We start from the raw sequence: 11979 nt of genomic DNA, 5'->3' as shown, positions 1-11979 counted from the left end.
AGAAAATGCCTGGCCTCGTGGACCAGGTTTCTAAACTTGCCGGCAAGGATGGAAGGTGAGGTGACACCCTGTTCCTTGGCAATTCTGAGGAGCAGGCTGGCAAGTCCAGGTGAGGCGATGCCCCTGGTAGTACCCGCCTGCTGCCAGAGCACAGCCGTCCCAGGAAAGCAGGCACCTGGGGAACCACTGCACTCAACCGAACCCGATCCCAGGCCAAGGGGAACATAGGGGCCTGGGTGGGGATTACCGGTCTGCAAGTGACGGGTGGCAGCACAGGTGCTGAGCTCACCTGCCAGTCTCACGGATTTGCCTCTGGCATCTCAGCTGGGCACGGAAATGCTTCACTGGCTGTGCCCAGCAAGTGTGACTTCTTTAACAGCTGCTGGGCAAATGCAAAGTTAGGCTCCATACATGATCCTAGTGTCTGAAAGACTAAAACCCCATATAATTCAAGTCTAACATGTTGTCTCATTCTGTTTTCTGTTGCTTTAACAAAATGCCCAGCACTGGGAGACTTATAAAGAATAGAGATTTATTTGGCTCACAGTTCTAGAGGTTTATGTCCAGTGTGTGAAAACAAGTCACCTGATTCTGAAAGGTCTCAGTGATTGCTGAAAGCAGTGGAGAGGACGTTAGAAGGCAATTTCCTCCATCTCAAGAACAAGGCTGGGGGATGCCCCCTGGCGCCCACATGAAGAGCCAGAGGCAGCCCGCACAACTCACCTACTGCACCCCCATCAGGAGGGCCATCTATCAACATTTAGACAAGCCACCCTCTCCAGTGGCCACAAAGCCTGACCCCAGAGGCATCAGGGAGCAGCTGAGTAGGAGGCCCAGCAAGAGAAACATGGCAATTCCAAACCTGAACCCAGTAAGTGATCCCCGAGGACCTGGTTCTGAAGCGTGTTTCCCAGCACGTGCACGGCCTGCTGGGACTGTGCCCATGTGCTTGGTCTGTCAACAGAGGAAATGCAACCAGTATCTCATGGACATGCACGTACCTGAACACATGTGCCTGTGTATACCCCGCGTGCATGTGGAACATACCGACCAGAGCTGATGGCAGGGCCTTAGGGGTGCTGTCCCCCCAGCGTGGCAGCAGCTCCAGCCTGCGCTGTACAGGAAGCAGGGTCCTGGTCAGGGAGAGCTTGGAGAGTGGCTGCCCCCAGGCAGGGCGTGGGGCAGAGAGGAATGGGGCTCTGAATGCAGTGTTGCGGCCCTGGGGCCCTGGAGCCAGACTCTGCTCAGACTCCACGGAGGACAAACCACACAACCACAGAGGCTGATTTGTTGGTGATGCTTGATTTATTCATAAAAAAAGTTCTTATGTACAAAACAAGATGATTTTTGTTTCCAAGAATTAAAAGCACTCTTTAAAAAATTAAATAAAAGTCAGAACAGGGACTACACGGAGCTGTTTTTCTCATAAGCACTTAAGTGAACAAAGACGCCACAAGGAAGCTGTCACACGCACATGGGGATGCTCAGGACCGCAGTTTTGCCCGCCAGACGCTCCCTGTGGGCAGGATCTGCGCTTGGGCAGGGAAACCGGTTCCTATGGAGACCCGTGGGGGCATGAGGTGTAGAAGACTTGCATCCACATTAGAAGCGACATCATCATCTGGCTACATGGCAGACTGCCTTGCAGCTGAACCCGAGTTCAGGACTTGGGGTGACTGGAAGGCATGTGACCAGCACGGCCTGTCCCCACAGTGGCCACAGGTACCTTGGTGCCGCAGGGCAGAAGTTGAGGAACCCGAGGCAGCATCACTTGGCCTTGACCCAGAGGACCAGCGGCCACAGCCACAGCCCAGGGAGGCGGGCTGCAGGAGGCCATCGACAGCACTAGCTCTGCCATCCATCAGACCCAATGGGCTCCGGCTCCTAGATGGCAGGTATGGAGGTACGCAAAGCTCGTCCCAGCACTGAGCTCCGGCCAGGGTGTTTGGGGACCAAACTACGTCACTGCTGTGCTTATTCCCTCATGTGCACAATCAAGAGAAGGACAGTCAAAACGCATATGTGGTGTGATCTCTCAGAACCAGGATCAAAAGAGGACAATAGCAGCTCTGCTACAAAAAGAGGTTTACTCAGGTGTTGGAATCCCCTAGTGACTGCAGGAGACTGGACACTGAAGGACCATGCTGCAGAGTGCACCGCTATCTCACGGGGTCTCACGAGGCGGGGACTGGCCGGTCAGTTCCGGTGCTGGCCACTGTGCTTTGAAACATTTTACTAATCCAGGACTGTGACTGCAGTTTTCAGAAGAATTGCTCTGCCAATCGGGACTGGCATGTCCCTTATTAAAAGCACTTCTGACAGACTCTGGGGGAGTTAGTGCTTCCCAGGGAGGGAGGCAGGCCACCGCCTCCCCAGACTTGAATATCTGAACCAGCAACTGGCCAGCGTCCTGGCCAGGAAGCCCCTCGCTGTGACGGTAAGATACAAAATGCATGCTCATCTACGGCTCCCGTGCGGACCACAGAAAGCTGCAGTTAGGAACACCCTTCAAAATCAAAAGATGATGTTTTCCAAAAATATTTTTTACAGCACTTTAAATAATTTACAAAAAGCTAAAAAAATCATATTTACCAGGACACATCTGTTAAATAAAAGCATCGCTTCATTGTTAGTGTACATATGTACAGGGCTATGTACAGGGGACTCTGGTTTCCACTCTCCTTAGCCAAGCGTCTCCTGTGCACACGGGCATGCATGCACACACGCACGGGCTCTCCACGGGGCGAGGCCGGGCTGCATGTCACAGCTTGAGGACTCTGCCCTTCACCACGGGGCTGCCATCTTCCACGGAACTGTCGCTGCATTCACTGGCATCACTGCCCAGCGTCTCCTGGTCCTGGTCGTCCCTGTCCACCACCCTGCGGCGATACCTCAGGTCCAGGACATCTTCCTCTGAGCCCGAGTTCCTCTTGTCCTGCAATCCGAGCCCTGCCTGGGCCTTCCTGCTTGGCCAGTGCCCACCATCCTTCTTCACGAGCAAGTGTGGGCTTCCAAACACAGGGCTGGGACCCACCTGGGTCTCTCTGAAGGCCGAAAAGGACGGGCCCTGCAGAGGCAGGCCCAGCTGGGGACAGAAGAGGCCGGCCTGCTGGCCTCCCCAGGAGACACTCTTTCCAAAGTGGAACAGCTGGGTGGAGAGCAGGGGAGAGAAGCCTGCAAAGGGCAGGTTCTTCCTGGGCTCTGAGGTGAGGCTGTGCGGGACCCTGGCCTGCCCCTGGGTCCCCTTCTCTTTCTCACCCCCCAGGCCCCCTGTCCATGCTGAACTTCGACCTTCTGGAGTCAGTGCCCATGGGCTGGGCAGCCTGCTCTGGTGGGCAAGGTCACTCCAGGGGAGGGCAAGTTCAGCCTGGGGTCCTGAGCTGGGGGTCAGCAAGCTCCGGCTCCCATAGTTAACGTGAAAGGTCCCCACTGAGCTTCCGGTCTCGGCTCCTGCTTTGGCACAGCTGGGCAGCTGACCAAAAGTACTCTCGGTGGCAGCGGGCTCAGCGCCAGGCGGGCTCTGGTCTTTGTGGACGTAGACATTCCTCCTACTCACCGGACACCCCCTGGCAGAGAGGTTCCCACTGGCACCCCTGGGCACCGCGGGCTCACACCTGCCCGCAGCAGCAGGGAGGCGGGAAGTGTGTTCCATGCGGGGTGTGCCCTTCCCGCCCGGGATGAAGAGGCTGGCTGCACACTGCCCCCCGGCCCTCTCTGTGCCCCTTAGTGCTTCGGCTGGCGGAGGGCCGCCCCTGGCCCTCTGGCTCCGTGTGCACACGCCGGGCTGCTGGGCGGGGCCCGGCTCCTTCCTGCACAGCTCCTCTGGCTGGGCTGGGCTCCCTCCTTGAACTGCTGAACTGCTCACGGACTCCTTGGCCTTTTCTGCCAAAAACTTCCTGATCTCCAGTTCAATGCTGTCATCACTGTCCACTGAACTGTCCTCAGACAGGGAGCTGGGGGCAGAGCACGCATGGTCACGGGCACCTGTTTCCTTGGAGAATGGAGTCTCTTCGGGGGCTTTCCTCCTTGACTGCAAAGCTGGGGCTGCATCCTCGCCCCCCAGCTTTCTCCCCTCCGTGGTACTACTGAAGGTACCTGGTGGTCGTCTCCCCAGGCACGCCCTGCTGTCCCTTCTGGACGTGGACAGGCAGCTCCTCAGCACCCGCGGGCCTCTGTCCTTCCAGGCTCCCAGTTTGTGCACCAGCTGTGTCTCAGGGGTGCTGAACCTGACCTTCTTCCTGCAGGCTGTCCAGGGATCCCTGCACCTCTTCTTGAGCTTCCGCTTGGATCTTAGCAGGTCCTTGATGGCCGTGTCGAGGTCCTCATCACTGTCCAGTGAGCTGCTCTTGTCCTCAGAGCTCTCTCCCTCACCCACACTCCTTCCTTCTTCTGCCTTCCCTTGTCCCCCAAGGCCTTGCGACACAGAACCACCCCTGGCCTGGCACTCCCTTCCCAGGGTCTCACCGGCTTTTCCCTGGCCAGGTGGGTCCTGCCCGCTGCGGCCAGGCTGAGCTTGCCCCTGGCTGCTGTCGCCATCCTGGGTACCTTCTTTCGCCTCCCTCGTTTTCTTGGGTGTGGACGACCTTGCAGTATTCCCGCCACCTCTCCGTTTCCTTCTGCAGCCCAGAGGCAGGTCTGCGGTTTTAGAGAGAGGGGCTTTGGGGACACCGGTCTGGCTGCTGGAGCCCAGTGGGGAGAATGGGCCTGGGGTGGGCTGCGGGCAGCTTTCAGCTCTGGCCAGCAGGCTACCCGACTGTGCCTTCAGGGCTAAAAACGTCCGGATCTCCTGCTCTATGCTGTCGTCACTGTCCACAGAGCTGCTGTCCCCATCAGAGCGTGAAGGCACATTCGGGGAACAGAAGAGCGGGCTCATAGACGTGGGCCCGTCGCTGCCCTCCACGGGTGCCGGCAGGATGGTCTTGGAAATGTCCAGGATGGCCTCAGCGCACATCAGCTCAGCCGAAGAGTCTGCGCGGCACGAGGCCCGTTCCACAGGCTCGCTCCTGGTGGTGCTGCTTGCGGGGGGCACGGCAGCTCTGGCATCCTTCGGAGGCTTAGAGAGGACGTCCGAGTCCGGGCCCCCTGGGCTGGGGTCTGTGGCCCTGGGGGCCACGGGCTTCCTCCTGCTTGGTGCTCTCCTGGGGGTTTCGGGAAAGGCACTTTTCAGGGAGCTGCTTGTGCTGCTCGTGGGAAGGTCCGGGCCCTTCTCCTCGCCGAGCTGGGCCCTTGGTGGTGGGTCCCCGCTGGCCTCCTTCCTGGTTTTCTCCAGCTGGTACAGCTGGATGGCCTCCTCGATGCCGTCATCGCTGCTGGAGTCCGACGCCTCCTGCTGGAGGGCCGAGCTCCTGCTGCGCCTGCCCTTCCTCCCAGCTCCGCAGCTCCTCTTGCCCCCACCTCGGCTCTGTGCTGCCTGGGGCTTGGGGGCAGCCGGCCTGGAGCTGCCCAGGGGCTCGGACTCGGTGGCCACCTTAGGCCTGAGGCTGCTGGGCGCCGTGCTCGCCCTTGTGGACCTGGGGGGTCTGCGGAAGACAAACTCCTTACAGGCGCCCATCAGACTGTGGCGGGGCGGCGCCCTGACAGGTGGCTCCTGGTCGAATCTCAGCGCTGATCGGGCTGAATTTTCATTTGGGTCTGTTTTCTTATCCACAGACCCGTCGCATTTTTGGTTTTCCTGTTGTCTTTTCTCGCTCAGAAACTGTTCTATCTCTGCCTGGATGCTCTGCTCAAAGGAGTCCTCGCTGCTCACACTCCCTGGGGAGGCTGAGCCCTGGACCCCACCTGCCTCCCCAGGGCTGCCAGGAACTCTGCCTGACCCCAGGGCGAATTCTGGGGGACACAGGGCGGGTGGGGTGCCGCTGTGCAGAAGCTCTGGTTTGCATCTGATGCCCCCGCCTGTGGCCCCGCTGGGGTGGGCCCCGCTGGACATGGGCTGTGCAGCACCGCTCTTGGCCTTCAGGTACTCCTGGATGGCCTCCTCGATGTCCCGGTCCACAGAATCGTCACTGTCGGAATCCTGCTCCAGGGGGCCAAGGTCGGCAGCCTCCTCCCTGCCCGGCGGGTGGCGATGGGCAGCAAGGCCACAGGCAGCAAAGGCAGGCTGCTCGCTGCGCAGGGCAGGGTTGGCAGCCAGCCTGGCCTCCCGGCACCTCTCGGCCCTTTGGCTTCTCTGTGTGGCCTGCTCATCATGCGTGCCCAAGGTGGCCTCCCCACGCTGCAGCGTGCTGATGAGCATCTGCACCCTGGCACTCACTGAAGCTCTGGCAACCGCCTCTTTCGACTCGGAGAAGCACCCGGGAAACCTAAAGCTCCCCGGCGGGCCAAAGGCCTCCCATTTGGACTGGAGAGCGACCACTGGAGGGGCATTCATGAGGAACATCCTAGCAGGCAGGCGGGGCACAGGGAGGCAATGCTGTGTTCTCCTGCTGGGTTCACATCCTGAGAGGGAAAAAGCACAGGGCTCAAAGTCCAGGCACCAGCTACACTGGGCCTCGCGGCCTCGCACTGCCTGGGGCTCGGTTTCCCCCACTGTAAAAGGAGGCACTCCCACCCCCTAGGCCAGGCCTGTTGCCAAGACCCCTAAGAAGAGGCCTCCAGATCCCTGGCACTGCGCTGGGCTCATACTTCCTCCCCCTTGGGGCCTTCGCCTGCTCTGCAAGAGGGAGACAGAGGCTTTACTTACCTCAGAAGACGGTCAGGAGGTGCCGGTGTGACCAAGTCCCTGTGCATTAACACGAATGACAGTGACGGAACCCGGTGAGGATGATTTCCTGGGAAGAGCATTCTCGGCAGAACCACCACGCTCCTGCAACAAAGGCGCGGACGTGAGCGGCTCCCAGACCCTGCCACAAGCATCTTCAGTCACTTCTGCCAAGACTCTGTGAGAAGGTGCGACGGTATCTGCCGGATGGTCTCGAGGCCCGGAATCACGATTCCGGCTACCGAGCACGCTAGCTGCCCAACACGTCTCGTGCCCTTTCCAGCCCTGTGGTCATTCCCCGGTCTAGGGGTCTCGGCTGGGACGGTTCTGGGGACACTCTGAAGACTGGCTAACGGCTGTCCTCTGCACAAAAGGTCCAGAGACTGCCACCGCCGAGCGTGACGTAAACTGGGGGGCCAATGATGGTAGGGCTGATAATTCTGACCCCTCCCCAAGCTGGGGAGCAGTGTGGTTCAGATGCACGGGGGGCCCGCAAGTCGATGGACGCACCCTTAGATGGGTGCCAGGAGCTGTCAGCACCCCTAGGCCACAGGAGCTGCTGGGCTGGTCTGCACCTTCCCTTTGCTTCCCCAGCTTTCTCTGTTTAACTGGGAACATTAACTGGCAAGCATGTGATCCGGTTGTTTACATGCCACACGCCTTTCTCAAGAGAGGTGGGGCCGGCCACCTCACCAAAGACGGGCACAAACGGGGAACCGCAATTAGCTAGAGGGTATGACAAATTCAGAATCAACTCACTTGCTATTACCAATCTGTGCTCAAAAAGTGAAACTAAAATGTAAGAATTTATTGCAATTACTTGAAATTCTCTTTGAGTCCAGGCTCCTGTTCAAAGGCTTCAAGGCTGTCTTCGTCACTCCGTGCACACAGAGAGGTGCCTTCTGCCAGCTGCTTACACACGTTCCACCAGCAGAATTAGAGAGAATCGGAGACAGCTAATTCAGAGACTGCAGCTACAGTTCATAAATATTTTTCTGGAAAGACTTATCATTAACTTAAGGGCTCAGAATTAAATTCTGGAAGAACTTACCCTGAGACTAAATGCATTAATCACAGCTAATTTACAACACTCCCGGGTCTGATGCTGAGCCAATGGAGGGTACATGAGCTAGCTGACAGTTCTCAAGTTCTGGTATCCACTATAGCACTACTTCCCCTGAAATGCTGCCTTCTGGAGAGGTCCCCACAGGCACCAGGAGTGGCAGGGGACAAAGGGCAGGGCTGGGCTCTTTCACTTGCTAGGGTGCCTACCCTGCTGAGGATATTATTCAAACTGCCAGGACAAAACCATAGAAATGAACCCTGGGCTATGAAGAGTCTAAACCAAGAACATCAACACCTTGAACGGCAATACTACCTTAACAAAGGGGCCCAGGGAGGGTGGGAGCCTGAGTTGCAGTGATTTCCACACCAGGGGCAAGGCCCATCTCTATCAACCAGTTTAGAGCTTATAAGTGGTGCAGACAGATCCTGGACGCCCAAGGAAAAGTTTTCTAACTACCTAATCCTAGAAGGAGGTTAAAAAGCCAAGAGAGGCTCCAGAGACAGCCTGGGTTTAAAATAACCAGCCAGGAGAGGAGTAACTCTCAAGAATTCCTGCCAAGTCAAGGTGAAATGTGGCTTGGTCCAATTGCGCCATGCACCCAAAGGCCCTGGAAACTAGTCTCTAGGTGACTGTATGTAACAGTGGTCCACTTTAGGTTTGGAATATAACCCTTGCTGCTCTGCCACAGCAAGTTATTTTTAAAATGGACATGTTTCTTTCTCTTCCTCTCCCCTGCTCCTCCCTAATTTCAGGAGAAACAGGATTACCGTTTTTCCCCATCCTAGGCAGAGTTATCTGTCCCTGAGTACACATCCACCACAGGAATGAAGTAATCCAGACTTTGGGGATGGTATCAGAAGATCTCAGAAAGAACTATCTCCCAAATTAACAAGTGAATTACAACTCCAGACAGAGAACTCCTGGAATGTAGCCTCTCAGTCACTTCTTTAAAAGCCCCCTGTTCCTGATGATCACAGAATCACAGCCTCTGGGGCAGGAGTCCCCCACGTTTCTCCTTTGCTAGCAAAGCAATAAACCTTTTTCCCTTTTCTCCAAACTGTGTCCTCATTATTAGACTGGCATCAGGGACCAGGACCCAGCTTCTGGTAACATGCAGGGACACCAGCACCTGCAGGCCAAAGCTACCTGGTGTCAGATTTAAGATTTAAGGGCCAGTGGAGGGCATCTGGACATCCTCTTGGTCGAGACACCCACGCCCTGGAGAGAACAAAGCCACACTCAAGCCCTGGCCATCTAACTCTGTCCTCTACTCTCCAGAAATGCCCCCATCCAGTTCTTCAACAAAACCGGGTTCAGCTTGTGTTCTTACCTACCTGGTGGGGCTTTTCCCAGGGCTCGGGGAAGCCAGAGTCTGCATGCCAGGGAGGAGGAGCAAGTACGTGGGGCCGCGGCAGGAGGGTCCTCTCCACCAACCTGAAAGGGGCGGGGCTCGGATTCTGTTCTAGTCGGCCAGAAGCCGAGATTTAACCAGATGGCAACCGCCGCCCCGCCCCCAGCAAAACTGCAGTGATCCCAGTGCAAAGGGTCCGCAGGCAAGGGAGCCCCTAGCTGCTCCTGCCCTGCGCCTTTAGCCCTGTGCGCCCACTACTCATAGCTCGGGGCGGGGAGGGGCTCGTCTCGCTGCCCCGGAGCCGGAGCAGCAGCCTGGTCCTCAGCCTGGTAGGCGCGGACCTCTCCCCGGAGCGTCAGGCCTCCCCGCAGGTCTGCGCCCCCCACGGCTGCGTTCCGGGCTCTGAGGCTCGGAGCCTGCGGCCGGGGAGCTCGGCCCCCTCCCGGAAGCCCCGCCTGGCGCAGGGCGTGAACGCTGCCCTGAGGGCCGGACAGGCCCTCTCCGTCTCGGTCCCCGGAGCGCCGCGGGCCTCACCTGCGCCTGACTCACCTGGGCCCGGCCAGCGCCCGCCGGCTCTCGAGGGACGCGGGGCGCGCGCAGGGGCAGGCGAGCGCGGGAGCTGCCTCCGGGGGCCGCGACCCTCGCCCGGGCAGGCCCGGCCCCCGAGCCCGCCCGCCGCGGCACCCACGCCCCCGAGCCCCGCCGCGGCCTGCACGGCGCCGCCCCGCCCGACCCTGCGCTCGTCTCGCCTCACCTCGCCGGCCGCCCGCCGCGCCTCGCGCCCCGGGAAGGCGGCCGGCCGGGAGGCGCGCTCCGCCCTCGGCCCGGCGCCGGGAGGGGCCGCGGGGCGTCCGGCGGCCCGCGCCGCCCCGCGCGCCGCCGCCCCTCGCCCGGGCGCGCCGTGGGAAGCGCGGGAGGGGCGGGGCCGGCGCGGGGGGGCGGGGCGACCCCCCCAGCCGCCCCCTCCCCGCCACCTACCCGCGGCGGCGGCGGCGGTGGCCGCGCTCCGGAAGCCGTGCCCGGTGGCTGGGCATCATGGGAATGGCACGGCCGGGTTCCGGGGGAGGCGCGCGGCCCGGCCGGACCCCCGCCCGCGAGAGCGCGCCCACCTGCCGCCGCGCCGCGCCGGGGCCGCCCGCGCCCGCACTGCCCCTGCCGGGGCTCGGCCGCGTGGGCGCGCGCCGCGGGGTGGACTGGTGGTGGGCCCGAGGTGCCTGTCCCCGGCCCTCGCCGGAGTCCGAGCTCAGCGCGGGGACCCGGCCGTCGCGCCCTCCGCCCGGCACAGGGCCTGGGCCTGGTGTGTGTTGAAGGTCCGCTCTGGGAAGTCCACCGCGGCGAGGGGTGTGGCCGTGGGAAAGCGCGTGGAGGCCACTTTACTGTCGTAGTACTGTCCTAAGCTGCCGCGTTGCTAGACGCTACCGGGTGTGGAGTGCCCCGGGTGCCTGGCAGCGGCCCAGCCCGGCCCTCCACTTCCTTGGGCTGCCAGAGATGCCTTGGTTCCCTGCGCAGGTTTGCACAGAGCTGGGGGTTGAGCCTGGCCTCCCTGTGCTGGAAGCCTTCTGCTGCCCCCCACCCCCGACCCCGGCCCCCCACGCTGCCTGTGCTGCCCGGGCCTTCTGCTGCCTTGGCTCCCCTTTGCTGAACGTTTCTGTGCCTGTGCTTGCTGCCCTAGCCTCAGCTCCCCTAGCCTCAGCCCACACCCCTCTGCCGCAACTGGAGAAGTAACCTCTCAGGGTCATGGCGGGGAAAGAGTGGGGGAAGTCCTGAGGGTGGCCTCCCACGTGCCCGCCTGGCCTGGTACAGGGGAGGAAAGAGATGGGGCGCCGTCTTCTAGAACTGGCTCTGGATTGAGGTCCTGTCTTGTGTGTCTGCTGTTCACTGGCCATGAGACTTGAAAGTCCCCTGCCAGTTTCGTTTGCCTTATTAAATGGCCTGGAGATACCTGTCCAGGCTTGGGGGTGCCTCAGGAGCCTCTGGTACTGGCAGGGAAGAGCCAGACCTGCCCTGGGTCCCTAGTATCCACTCCTGGAGGAGCTGAGGTACTAGGGGGTTCCTTTCCTGACCCGGAAGTATGGAGATTGGATAGGGTCAAAACCCCAGGGAATGAGAAGGGGAGTTGGGGTCAAATTTTGGGGTCAGGAAACCCCTTAAGATATTTTAATGTCTCAGTGAATTGTTTACAAGAAACAAGTTGTTGTTTTTTTCTCATTATAAGTTAATACTCATTACTAAACCTGGGGGGAATAATTAATAAAGCCACCACCCCCAAGATATGGACTGTTAATATTTTGGCATGTTTCTAAACAGTACTGGGGATTGAACCCAGGGGTGCTTTACCACTCGGCGACATCCCCAGCCTTTTTTATTTTTTATTTTGAGACAGGGTCTCGCTCAGTTGCTTAGGGCCTCATTGAGTTCCTGAGTGTGGCCTCCAGCGTGTGACTCTTGCCTCTGCCTCCTGTGTGGCAGGGATTACAACTGTGCACCACCTCACTCAGCTCTAAGCCGTTTTTAACCCAGTGAGTGATGAACAGCTTTGATGTCCTTGGAATAGCTCTGAGTCCCTAGAACAGCTTCCTAGAGGACAGTCTGCTGGGGCAGAGGCCATGGGGCCTTTTGCCAAAATGCCCTCTGGAGCTCTGCTCTAACTTGCCATCCAACCTCGGTGGTGCCATTTTCCTAGCTTTGTGCCAGCTCTAAACGGTGCTGTGCCATTTCGTCTCTGGAAGTCTGACAGGTAGAACAAAGCTTTTTGTCACTTTGATTTTAATTCCTCTTAACTGCTGGAGACATTGACTATCTTTTCATTTTATTATTTGGCCATTTGGAAAATTGCCTGTGTATGCTCAGTCCGTTTTTAACTCC

The 11979-nt window shown here is 59.2% G+C and overlaps 1 protein-coding gene across 7 annotated transcripts; it reads right to left on the bottom strand.

Annotated features, from left to right (window-relative positions):
• Nucleotides 1-1289: 1289 nt before the first annotated feature.
• Ppp1r26 (protein phosphatase 1 regulatory subunit 26) lies at nucleotides 1290-10429 on the bottom strand. 7 transcript variants are annotated; one of them, XM_047525106.1, is made up of 5 exons: nucleotides 10093-10429; nucleotides 9098-9197; nucleotides 7518-7606; nucleotides 6680-6802; nucleotides 1290-6435 (listed from the first exon to the last, which is right to left on the bottom strand). In XM_047525106.1, exon 5 carries the CDS (start codon nucleotides 6374-6376, stop codon nucleotides 2762-2764), a length of 3615 nt encoding a protein of 1204 aa, XP_047381062.1. In that variant the 5' UTR covers nucleotides 6377-6435; nucleotides 6680-6802; nucleotides 7518-7606; nucleotides 9098-9197; nucleotides 10093-10429; the 3' UTR covers nucleotides 1290-2761. The 7 variants fall into 7 exon arrangements, with proteins under 7 accessions (XP_047381062.1, XP_047381065.1, XP_047381059.1 ...); XM_047525109.1 differs by lacking the exon at nucleotides 10093-10429 and adding an exon at nucleotides 9869-9954 and having other exon boundaries at nucleotides 9094-9197; XM_047525103.1 differs by lacking the exon at nucleotides 10093-10429 and adding an exon at nucleotides 9869-9954.
• Between the last annotated feature and the right edge of the window lie 1550 nt (nucleotides 10430-11979).

This window comes from Sciurus carolinensis, chromosome 14 (genome assembly GCF_902686445.1).
Source record: "Sciurus carolinensis chromosome 14, mSciCar1.2, whole genome shotgun sequence".
In the NCBI taxonomy this organism is placed as follows: domain Eukaryota; kingdom Metazoa; phylum Chordata; class Mammalia; order Rodentia; family Sciuridae; genus Sciurus; species Sciurus carolinensis.
Note: the sequence above shows the minus strand (reverse complement) of the source record. Positions and strands in the feature narration are given on the sequence as shown.

Excerpts from the sequence above, each read along its gene's own strand:
- Ppp1r26 (XM_047525106.1), bottom strand. The coding sequence starts at position 6,376 with ATGTTCCTCATGAATGCCCCTCCAGTGGTCGCTCTCCAGTCCAAATGG.